Source organism: Eptesicus fuscus, chromosome 10 (assembly GCF_027574615.1).
Source record: "Eptesicus fuscus isolate TK198812 chromosome 10, DD_ASM_mEF_20220401, whole genome shotgun sequence".
Classification (NCBI taxonomy): domain Eukaryota; kingdom Metazoa; phylum Chordata; class Mammalia; order Chiroptera; family Vespertilionidae; genus Eptesicus; species Eptesicus fuscus.
In genome coordinates this window covers 83,304,521-83,317,354 of record NC_072482.1, presented here as the reverse complement: position 1 = coordinate 83,317,354, position 12,834 = coordinate 83,304,521, and the positions used below count along the sequence as shown (strand labels likewise).

General features: G+C 35.2%; 1 protein-coding gene across 4 annotated transcripts in view; it reads right to left on the bottom strand.

Annotated features, from left to right (window-relative positions):
• Positions 1 to 12,834, bottom strand: part of TRDN (triadin) — a 280,530-nt gene that overhangs the window by 49,754 nt on the left and 217,942 nt on the right. For all 4 annotated transcript variants that reach the window (XM_054721940.1, XM_054721941.1, XM_054721942.1 and 1 more), the window contains 2 exons: positions 7,724 to 7,774; positions 3,424 to 3,474 (listed from right to left, as the gene is read on the bottom strand). In XM_054721940.1, the coding sequence (XP_054577915.1) occupies positions 3,424 to 3,474; positions 7,724 to 7,774 (102 nt within the window). The remainder of the gene's footprint in view (positions 1 to 3,423; positions 3,475 to 7,723; positions 7,775 to 12,834) is intronic.

Sequence of the window (12,834 nt, the reverse complement as noted above, 5' to 3'; positions counted from 1 at the left end):
TTTCTCTTTCTGCAAAAACCGCCATTGGAATTTTGATAGAGATTAATTGAAAATGTAAGTCACTTAGAGTGGTATGGACATTTTAATAATATTAACTTTTCTGATCCATTAACATAGGATGTCTTTCTATGTATTTGTGTCTTCTTTAATTTCTTTCATCAATGTTTTGTAATTTTCAATTTACTAGTCTTTTGTATCCTTAGTTAAGTTTATCCCTAAGTATTTCATTATTTATGATGCTATTGTAAATAAAATTGTCTTAATTTTCTTTCCAGATTGTTTATTGTTAGTGTTTAGAAATTCAACTGATTTTTGTATGTTGATTTTGTATCAATGAACTTTACTGAATTCATTTATGAATTCTAACAAGTTTTTGTGTGTGGAGTCATTAGGGTTTTTTACATATGAGATAATGTCATTTACAAACAGGGATAATTTTACTTCCTGCTTTTTTATTTGGTTGTTTTTTATTTCCTAATTTGATTTGTTTGTATTGTAACTGTTCTAATATATATTATGACATTGACCCCCTTAAAGTAAAGAAAGTCTAATGTGACAATATCTCTGACAGGTGAAAGTGAAAGTCATATTATGATTACAGTTTTTTTTGTCAGAATAATCAAGTACTGTAATTCTTATTTAGTATTACAGACCTGAATTTGGCTTGCTTGTTTGGGGAAAAAACAATGAGATTCAATTAATAAAATTTCAAGGTACATTACTAAGAGAGATAATTGTCACTTTAAATGGTAAAAATAAAAAGACTAATTAAATATTTTTATTCAATAATTTGAAGCCTCAATTTCTAAGAAAATAATAAGACAACATTAAAAATAATAGTTCTGGTCATTGCATTTAATTGAAATTTTATACAAACCCTTGTCCACATATACTTTTCATTAAAAATTAGGGAGAGAATGGTACAATTATGTAAAAGTTATGTAATAGTGAAATAAAATATAACTGTTAAAAATATATCTTTCAAAGTGCTCCCTTCCCCACCACCATTATCTGTGGCCATGAACTGACTGATACTAGATTTACCATCTGTTGTGCAATAACAGAAAGATAAAAGAAGAGAGAGGGAAATCTTAGTTTGATATTTTAGTGATCAAAAATTAAAATGAACACCAAGTGTTTTTAATGAAAACTTGAATTGTTTTTCATTTATATATATAGTTCAGATGCATTTCTGCTGGGGAATTTTATTTTAACTAAACTTCCTTAATGAAAAATGTGGATGTTTATAATATTCATATCTGTTCCTTATATTTTATACTTCTGTCTTAGATTGGCAAAGGAATGATAACAACATAGTGTGATTAAATTAGTTAATGGTATCAAATGATTTCAATTTAGATTGTTATGTAAACATCCATTCCAATCAACAATTAGATCCTATTGAAGTAATCTAGAGTTTCTTCAAAATAAATTAATGTATAGTCTTCACAATTAATTAATTCTTTGAATAATATAGCAACATTTCTCTACCTATTGGACATTTAACATAACATGTAATAATCCCTTTGTAAAGCAAAACATCCTAATTCACGTAACAGGATAACATAAAATTACCCATAGCACAAAAAAACCGACTATCATTGGTGATTGTAAAAGTAAAGTTTTAAATATGATAAAACATTTCTAAAATAAAATATAGATGTAAATGGGAGACATCTGTAATACTATCAACAATAATAAAAAATAAAAATGTCTTAATATGTTTGGAGTGCACGTTGCTTTTTAAAAATTCAAGCACATATGTGGGCTGAGAAAAAAAATTCATGTTGTGCATCATTAAGTGGCACTTTTGTTTAACTAAAAATTAACTGCAAAGTTAGGAAAATATGACTTCAGGGTATGGCTTTTACACATTGCTACATGAACTAATGGGGACTCTCCATACATCCTTCATTTCTATGGCTGATTCCCTGTCAGCTTTCTCATTTCCCCCATATCTCTTGAAACTCCAACATGTTTATGCAGGTTTACCAGAAGTCTAATAAAACAATGCCAATAAGTTGCCATTTTTATCACTAAAGTCCCTTTGCATTAGTGTAGGGAAAAGTCATCAAGATGTTACCACTGGCTTGACCCTTGAGATCCCCCAGGACAACTGGAAGCTCCCCATTCTCTCTCCTGTGCGTAGGAATGTGTTCCCCACTTGCCTTCCCCAAGCTAGGAGCTTTCCAAGGACACAGCCTTAGAATAACAATGTACTGATGAGACATTCTGAACTGGGTTTATGATTAAAGCTTATGAAGGCCTGTTGTGCATGTGACTGAACCCAGTTAAGGCTTCTTGTGTACATGACTGAACCTAGTTAAGGCCTCAATATAGACTTTTAATATTCTGGCAGGCGGATGGGGAAATCTACTCGTTTTGTGGTCAGCCAAGAAAAGCCTTTTAAGTGAGTTCTCTTATTTACTAAACCTGCCACCTACTGATCTGGAGTGGTCTGCTTTTCTTCAGTCTCCCAGGCCCTCCAGTTACAAAGGACTGATTTCATATCTGGTCCAGGAAGCTCCCAGCCAGGCTTGTGAAGCAACGGTAATTCATGCAGATTTCTTTTTAGAGTAAATGTAGAAACAGGCTCTATTTCTGACATTCAATGTGGTGCATTTTATGGTTTCATTGGTTCACAAATATGTTCACTTTGACAACAAGGAAAATTAGACAGTTCTGAGTATGATACTAGGCCCATAGAATGCACTGGGATTAATCTGAAACCAATTCTATGACATTGAACTTAGCATATTTACTTATGTTTTAGGGGACATAACTTGATGTATGGCATATCAGATCCACATTACTCAGAGACTAGTATAATGGGGAGACAAGGGATGCAATAAGATTCAAGAGAGCAGTATTTGATTTAGGAGATCAGAATTCTAATGTTGCCTCTGCTGGAAATTACAATAACTTTAAAAGCTTCTTTACTATTCATTTTATGTATTTATAAGATGAGAATATTGGACTACAGTTTACCTCTATGTTTTTCCTAGCCATAAAATGTATGATTTTACTCTATTTGAACTTAAAGAATGGCAAAATATCACCGAGAAATTTTAAGTATTACTTTTCATATTAAACCCTTGGTTTCCATGGCTATTCCTAACAAGAGTCACCTTAGGATTATAAAATGTTGATTTCCCAGCAGAGACAAAATCAGAAGAGCATATGCATTTTTAAAAGCTTTTCAATATTTCTGACATAGTTACTCTTCCCTTTGTTATTTCATAGTACAGTTTAGAATTTTATGATAGGAAATAAGTCTTTTGTTCTTCACTCAAAAACATACACAGGCATATGAAAGTTATAGTTTGAGAGCATTAAAAATAAATGATATATTACTGTGTTGTAAGTAACTGAATATTCAGTGGGCAGATCAATGTGTTTTCACATTTCATTATACAGTATTACCTTTTTCCTTTAGGGAAGCTGCCAACTTCACTTCTTTCCCCTTAATAGGCTCTGGAAAGAAACATTGAGCATTTATTTTCAGCCAAGATAAAAAATAATTGAGAACACATATATGATGAATTCAGTGAGCTATCATTAAAGTGAACTGTATGACAATAATATAATGTTTTCTTTAAAAATTATTTGAATCATAAAGACACAAGGATACAACAGTATAGAGTACAACAAGCCACTCCTTGATTATTTTTATTTAAAGTAAATGTAAAATTTTGAATGAGTTACAGTCTATTTGTTCACTAAGAGTGTAGGCATTTGGATGGATTAGAAATTATTTTATCTATAATTTTTAAAAACACATAGCTTCAGCATCCAAAATCTCTTCTATATGTTATAATTAGCACTCTATTAGTATATTTTTATCAGGCTATGTTTGTTTGTTTTTTGTTAAAATAAACAAACAATCGAATGAAAAACTCTGCATATATCATGTAAATGTGGTGTTTTAGTCATCAGACTCAAGTCAAATAAATTTCAAGAATAAGACTAAAATAAAATGAGAGATAATTTATTCTATAAACTTCCAACATCTTAAAAACATGGTCCTTGATTAAAGTAAATAAAATAAAATTTCATTTATTCTACCATGTTCAAAAACAAAGTAATTCTGATCATACCATGGGTTCCAGACATATATGTGGGCAATGTCTTAAAGAACATTATCCATCCTCAACAACCTATAGAAAAAACATAAGCCCATTTTTTGCCTCCTCTCAGTACCCATTTTATTGACAAAAGTAGCTTTTAATACAGTGGGAAAGAAAGGAAGAAAAAATATATTCCTTCAGCCCTTTTTTCCATTCTCACCTTATGTTTTTGGGTGGGAATTCTGGAATAGGTTGGTAGCACCGGTATGGATGTGCCACTCAATCACTTCGAATTAACTGAGTCCAGGTGATCTTGGATGGTGTCAAGAATGAATTTAGGGGTTCTAATGAAAGGGCTGTGTCTCTCAAAGCAAGATTTTCTTGGTAGATAAGCTACAGCCTTAAGTATCCATGTTTGTACAATTTTTAAAAATGGCTTTGATGGAAAATAAATGTTTATGTTGCTATTTATTGTGCAAAGTATAAATAAGGCTGTTTCCCCCCTATATTCTAGCATACAAAGATGAAATCAAGAGCTATGGATTGGTTAAACACAAAAAGAAGCTTCATTAACTTTTTTTTCAAGTCAATGGGGGTCATTTAATGCTTTTACATTTCCCAGCTAAACCAAAAGAATTAATAATGCATTGTGAAATGAGAAGTGGTGGTTGGGACAGATTCCAGTGGGGTGGGAGAGGGCAATCCCTGAAACTTCAGGATTCAATATTAAGCATCTATATATATAAAAGCCTAGGTGACCATTCTACCATTTGATTGGTAGCTATGATGTGCACTGACCACCAGCAGGCAGACGCTCAACGCACAGGCATGGAAACATGGAACAGACTGATGAATCTCAGAGGGAAGTGGGGAGGGGGAAGGGAAGGAAGAGATTAACCAAAGATCTTATATGCATAGTAGAGGCCCAGTGCACAGATTCGTGCACCGGTGGGGTCCCTCGGCCTGGCCTGTGGGAATCAGGCTGAAAGTGGCAGTCCAACATCCCCTGAGGGGTCCTAGATTGTGAGAGGGCACAGGCCAGGCCAAGGGACCCCACCCGTGCATGAATCCATGCACCGGGCCTCTATGTTTATATAAATGAGTGTTTGTGTTGTGAGATGAACGCAGTTATAAAATACAAGACTTGTATGCTATTGTGAGATGAATATCATTATAAAATACAAGACTTATGAAGAGGAAACCCCAAGAAGATTTGATTTTCTGGAGAAAGAGGAAGGGGTAAAATAACAGCTATACTTTTACAGGGTATTTGAAGGTCATAAAACCCATCACCTTAAACTTGGCAAAAGTTCTCAGAAAATAGAAGTGACTTTTATTTCCACGTTGGCTAGTAGGAAGATGGCATCTGCTCCAGGCTGGGCCATCTCCTGCATTGACTCTCTCAGTCTCCTTTTTTACTTCAAGGGGTTTTGACCTGATTTAGCATGTCCACAGGCAGATCTGAGCAGTCTCTAATTAGCCAAGCAAGGGAGTGGATATCCAATCTGACAAAAACTGTGGAGAGAATGTTATATAAAAATTCTGCACTTCTGTATTAGAAAATCCAATGGATATATCATTGGTTTGGGTCATTTTAAAGCATTTTTAAAAGTTCATCTGTCTTGTTTGTTAGGAAATAAGTTTTGGAGAACATATTTTTGCATGTGTTACTTTTACAAATATGATAGTTTCTTTGGTAGATAAGCTACAGCCTTAAGTATCCATGTCTAAGAGCCGACAGGAAGTCTTTTGAATCTTGATTATCAGAATCTGGAACATATTTATTTATTTATTTTTAAATGTTTTTATAGATTTGAGAGAGAGAGAGAGAGAGAGAGAGAGAGAGGGAATGGGAGATAGAAACATTTAGATTTTTGATAATCATAGTTGCCTGAAAGGTAGTTTTGAATTTATGCCCCAACTTTTTTTTAGATGCTTTCATATTGAATAGTAATTATACTTTCAAGTGGAAAGAGGGGAGGCTTATATTTGAAAACTATATATATATATATATATGGATTTTTCTGGTAGTATGTTTCAATGGCACCTTTAGTTCTCACACAATCAAGGACAATGTTTTTGTTAACTGTCAGATAAAATGAGAGTGAAGGATGAAGAGTCTCTTACAAAGTACAGATAACCACTGCAGAAAAATAAACTAAACTCCTCTGTGGCGATTAAGGGGGGTCACCCCAATAGGACTAAGGCTATTTTTTTATATTGCATAGCCAATGTGTCTCTATCAAATAGCTTTTCAAAGTTATGTAATGATCTCTACATTAAAAAAAAAAGGTTCTTTGAAGAATAAAAGTACAAGAACCCTATTTTAAGGAGCAAGCAGTATCTGTGTGAAAATTAAAAGATGGACTTTAAAATCCAATAGACTTGGCTTTCATTCTTGCCTTTGCCTCTCACTTCACAGTGTAACTGAGTAACTTACTTGATCTATGCCTCAGCTTCCACATTTATAAAATTTGAGATATCCAGCACAACTTGCTGAAACAAAATGTGTAAAGTAGATTTTACTGTGCCTGGCAAAGAGCAGAGGCCCGGCTTCTGTACTTCTCCCAAACAATTCCCATTTTTTTGCCTGGCTAACTCCTCATCCTCCTCACTTGACTTTCATATAACTCCTTCAGGAAAGCCTTTTCCGAGTCCCCAGACTTAATTAGAAGATTGATTACAATCTTTTAGAGCACATTGCATATCTCCTCTATGATTCTTATAATTTTAATGAATTATGTCATTAATACTATAAATATCAAAAGGACACAGACTATGTTTTTCTTATAATCCAAGTATCTAGGGAATATGTGTTCTGATTTCTGTGCATTAGATTTACAAAAAATAATTATTGAATGTGGTACTGATTAGTTCACATAAAAATAAGATGACTAACATAGGTCTTGATGCTTAAATAAGTGGCATTTCAATTAACTAATTAGATAAATAAGATTTTACATAAGTGTATGAATTCAGAAGAGAGGTTTAAGTGAACACTGAGAAAAATTGATGGTTTATATGGACATTATTCTTAGAAAGAGGCCTGAGATTTAGATGGACAGAGAGGAAAGTCAGTCCATTCAGAAGAGAAAATCTCAAAATTTAAATGAGAACATCATGCCTTTTCGTAGCAATAAGGAGCCTGACAAGACTAAAGCAGACAGAACAAGACTAAGAGAGATTTTGGAAATAGCAGAACTTACAACTCCAATTCCCCAATTTTCCTCCCTATTCCTAGCTTTATAAACTTTGTTTCTCCAATAGTTAGCAAGTGCTTGGAAGGATTGTGCACTAAATATATATTTTACGAGTGGACAGAAAGGAGAGAACCAGAGTGCATAAAGCTAAGTCCTTTCTTCATTCTTTACTTCCCTTCTAACTTTTTTTAAAACCTTTTTATTCTTTAAGAAAAATCCTTTCTCTGTCTTTTTTCCTTAACTTTTGAAATTGTAATCAGAGCACTTTTTAGGTCATGGTGAACTATAGGAAAATATTTGAGGGATAGGTAAATAAACACAAAATTTTAAATATATAGGGGTGACCTATGGAATTTTGTCTTCCACATCTGCAAAGATGATGACTAATGTATCATGGGCCCATTCAAATATTTTTGCTAATAAATTTCTAGTGTTATGTTACATTGACTCTATTACCTTTATCTTTCAGAACTGAGGAAGTCTTCTCAGATTTTTCTTTTCTAATTTCTGCAAGAAGAATCATGAAAAAAAATGTTACAAGGAATAATAGAGATAAAATGGTAAGTTTCTTGATGTGCTTTGCTTATTGAGGCCTAAAAATCAAAGGGGTTCTGAGTTGATATTCAAAATACAGACATATACTGGGATAGGTTGCCCATAGAAAATAAGCCCATGGATTATTATCACAAGGGGCAAATTATGATAGACACAAACAAGGTACAAATAAAATGCTATGGGCTTTGGGGAAAGAAGGTAGGGTAACAATAATAGCTAACTTTGTCTATTTCTTATGTGTTATAGAAAATGCTCTCTACTGTTTTGTCATTCAACATTTACAACAACCCTGTAAGGTAGGCAGATTCTGACATTATTCTTGCTTTCCACATAAAGGAATTAATAACTTTCCCAGGTTGTGTAGCTCTTAAATAGGAGACCTGGGATTTAAACTGATGTCTCTCTCAACTCAACCACAAAGGTACTGGCTCTGGTAGCTGACTGATGGGATCAGAAAGGCTTTGGCCAGTGGTACTGAGGCAGACCGTGAAAGATAGAAAGGAATTAGACCAACAGAGGTGGAGTGAAAAGGAAGACACATTTTAGAAGGACAGAAGAGAGAATAAGGAGGCCTGGGCTGGGCAGTCTGTCCATTCGGCTTTGTGAGTCACTTGTAGGCAACAGACTTCAGGGGAAGTGATGCTGTGTGACTTTCTAGGCTGAAACGGCAGGAAAGGCCATGCAGCTCCCACCTGCTCCTCTGGGAACACTAGCTCCGGGGAAGCTGGTGGCGTGTAAATACTCTGACACCACCACGCAGCAAAGGATACAGATAGGCAGACCAGTCAACAGCCCAAGCTGAACTCCCTCCTAAGAGCTAGCATCAACTGACAGCCACCTAGGTGAGCCAACCTGGCCATCCAGAAGTTGGTTGCTTTAGATGACTACAGCTCAAGCCAACATTTGACTCCAATCATGTGAGATTGTGCCTTTGGTGTTGTATCTAAAAAGTCATTGCCAAACCCAAGACCACCTAGATTTTCTGTTATGTTATCTTCTAGAAGTTTTATAGCTTTATGTTTAAATTATGTCTATGATCCACTTTGAGTTAATTTTTTAGAAGAATGCAGGGTCTGAGTCTAGATTCTTTTTTTTATTATTATTTTTGCTTGTTGATGTCCACTTGATTTAGTACCACTTGTTGATAAGACTATTCTTTCTCCATTCAATTGCTTTTGCTCTTCTGTCAAAGGTAAGTTGGCTATATTTTGTGGGTCTATTTCTGAGCTATTTGTTCTGTCCCATCGATCTATTTATTTGTCTACTAGAGGCCCAGCACGCACAAAATCGTGCGCAAGTAGCTCGCTTCTGCTTGCCTCAGCTGGCCACCCCATCCATCAATGCTAGGAGCTCGTGCTGCCCTGCCGCGCCCACTGTGAGAGCCACTGCTTGTTTGGTCGTGATGGCATTATGGTGTGATGGCCACGGGCCTTTTATATAAGAGATTCTTTTACCAATAAAACACTGTTTTGATTGTGTTGATTGCCATAGTTTTGTAGTCTTGAAGTCCAGCAGTATCAGTTTCCCGACTTCATTTTTCTCCTTTAATATTGTCTTGGCTATTTGAGTCTTTTATTTTTTCATAAAAACTTAAACTCAGTTTGTTGATATGTTTGTTGATATTCACAATATCAGTTTTCCAGTATCCACTGGGATTTTTCTTGTGATTGCACTGAATCTGCAAATCAATTTGGGAAGAAATGACATCTTAAATATTTTGAGTCTACCTACCCATGAACATGGAATATTTCTCAATTATTCAATTCTTTTATTTATCTCACCAGAGTTTTATAGTTTTCCTAATGTAAGTTGTATACATATTTTATTAGGTTTATATATAAATATTTCCTTCTTTTGGTGTTAATGTAAATTGTATTATAATTTTAATTTTGTTCATTCCAATTTTTCATTGCTGGCATAGAGCAAAGCAATTGGCTTTTGCATATTAATCTTGTATCTTACAACCTTGCTATAAACACCGATTAGTTCTAGGCTTTTCTTGATTCCTTAAGATTTTCTACATAGACAATCACATCATTTGTGAACAAAGACAAAGTTTTATTTCCTCCTTCACAATTGATATAACTTTTCTTTTCTTGTGTTAACTTGTACTTCCAGTACAATGATGATTAAATGGGATTAGAGGGGATACTCTTGCCATCTTCTTTATCTTAGTAGGGAAGCTTCTAGTTTCTCTTTATTAAGTATGATGCTAGTTGTAGATTTTACTGTAGATGTTCTTTGTCAAGTTGAAAAAGGTCCCCTCTATTCCTAGTTTGCTAAAAGATTTTATCATGAATGGATGTTGGATTTTGTCAAATGATATTCTGTATCTACTGTCATAGCTTTCATAGTTTTTCTGTGTTTCTTCCTTAGCTTGTTGATGTGATAGATTACATTAAATTTTTTTTCAAATGTTGAACCAACCTTGCATAATCAAAATTAACCCCACTTGGTCAGGTTGTGTAATTTTTTATACATTGTTTGAGTTGCTAATATTTTAGACTTCTGTGAACTTTTTTAGCAGTCTCTCTAAAAGTACTTTTAAATTTTGATGGAAAAGTAGATGTAAAAGAAATTTGAAATCTGAAACTCCCAGAAAGGTTTTCACTGGAGTAAAATGAAAGCTAATGCCCTTTCAACAAAACAGAGTAATTATTGATGCCAAGGAAGCATCAGCGGCACACAGGGCCCGCTATTTCCGGGCGAACCTCCCCGGTATAAACAGGCCGTTGGCATCCACTGTGAGTGATAAGCTGGAGCCTCAGGGGTGTCTGTGGCATGGCAGAATAGCCACGTTCAGCAAGCGAGCACCATCACCACGAGGTCGAACTCCACGAAGGAGGGCAAAGACCTCCATTTCCCCATCTTCATGAATGAGAAAGAAGACATCTGATGTTGCATTGAAACTGAAAGGGTGTTCTGCTTCCCTTTCCACTATACCAACGTCTCCAAAATGAGCCACGTGGGGAGGCAGAGACTCTGGGCTGGTGGTGGAGTGGACAGGTCACCCACCACCTCTTGGCTCTGCTGAAGGAATACTTTGCTTGTGTGTAAGGGACATGAGGGCAACCTGAGGTGGTGACACAAAGTTAAACAAACAAACAAACAAACAAAAAATACAACACAACACAAAGAACATGAGGATGGAGAGAAGTATCCAGAAGAGAAACAGGAATTTAAAACAAAAACCAGAGGCGGAAATACCGGAGGGCTTTGCCTTGTGAAAAGGGTGGACATCATCTCCTCATTTTTCAATGTTAATCTTTAGTCCTTTTTAAAAACAACATCAGGTTCCCTCTCCCCCTACCCTTTTGTTTTCTACTTTTTTTCAGAGGGGCTTTCTCTCTGGGGTTTTGTTTCTTGCTGTGACTGAAACAAAAGGGTTTATTGCAGCAAAAATCAATTCACAAAACATAGTAACAATACCTTGCAGAGGATAGATAAGAGAGAAGGGAAATTCTATAGAAATGTACATATTGGTATTGGATTTTTTTTTTAAAAGAAAAACAATGTATCTTTTTGTTGTTGTCTCCAGCCTGATCAGATAGGAGCAGAAGCAGGGGATGGAAAGTAGAGAGACACTCAGGAGGCCGAAACCCCTCCCAGACACTGAGCTGTCTTGCCAGCACCATTCCCGGTCACACAAAACAGAACCCAACTAGCAGCAGGGAGACCAGGACGCCACACAAGACCCTTTTATACAGTATTTCAGGTGCCTACCACACAGGAAACAGTGAAGAAAACCAGTCTCTAGAAGCTGCTGTTACCTCTTGTTTACCATATATTATATATATGATAAATATGATCTATATTTATAAAAGGTACTGTTAAGTATTCTAAAACAAAAACAAAAAACTAAATAGTGTTCTTCCCATCTTTATAAAGACAAACTCGATCTATTCAATAAATATTCAGTGTCTCATTTGTCCTTGGAGCTGGAAGACCAAGATGGTTGCATGAAGTTCAGTCTTGGATGGAATGCATCTGCACCGACAGATTAAGAACAGGGATTGAGACAGATACACAGGGCTCTGGGGCCACAGCAGAAGGATTGACAAACTCTGCCTGTTGGGATGAGAAAAGACCTCACAGAAGCACTGGCATTTGTGTTGTATTCTGAAACTGGATATAAAATTTTCCATCAACGAAGAATTGAAAAGACATCTCCAATATTAGAAACTATAAGAGCAAACCACGGAGTGTGGAATTCATGTGGCTGGGTTGCTGAGTACACAAACTGGGAGAGCAGGGAGCCAAGGCTGTCATGTCACAGTGAGATCAGTGGTGAGGGAACCTGAAGTACCCTCCTAATTTTTAAACAATTGGTTTTAGAGAGAGAGGGGAAGAGAGAGAACCATCAATGTAAGAGAGAAACATCGATGGGTTGCCTCTTCTATGCACCCTGATGGGAAATAGACCTTCTCTAACCTTTTGGAGAGGACACTCCAACCGACTGAGCCACACAGGCTAGGGCCTAAGTTTTTTAATTTATACCCTTCCAGTGACAAGTAGTCTTTAGAAGCTAAAGGCAATTTTTTTTCTGTCATTGTGTTAATTAAGAAAAGTTTGCTCATATGGGAATATGATACATACTGAATTGGCTGACAATACATAGAAAGTCATTGTCCTTTTGTTTGGAAATAGTCCAAAATTGAAACCACCAGCCCCTCACAGTGGTGTTATCACATTCTCCTGCTTCCAAAGATAATATCTTATTTTATTTTTTATAGTCTTTTTTTCTGTGTGGGTGTCATGGGTTATAAGTTCTATATATTATGTGTCATTATTACTGATTCTTATAATTAAATTACTATTTAGAGAATTTTCATGTCATGTAAATGGACATCCAATAGTATGCTTTATTCCAGAGATGTGCTTTTTGAAATTTAAGAAAATCTTTAAATATTATAATTAAGTAGATTTAAATAATATTTTAAAATATTTTTATTTTAGAATCTGAATCTTACTTTCCTGCTTATATTTCTGTGCAGATTGTACTTGCAATCAGA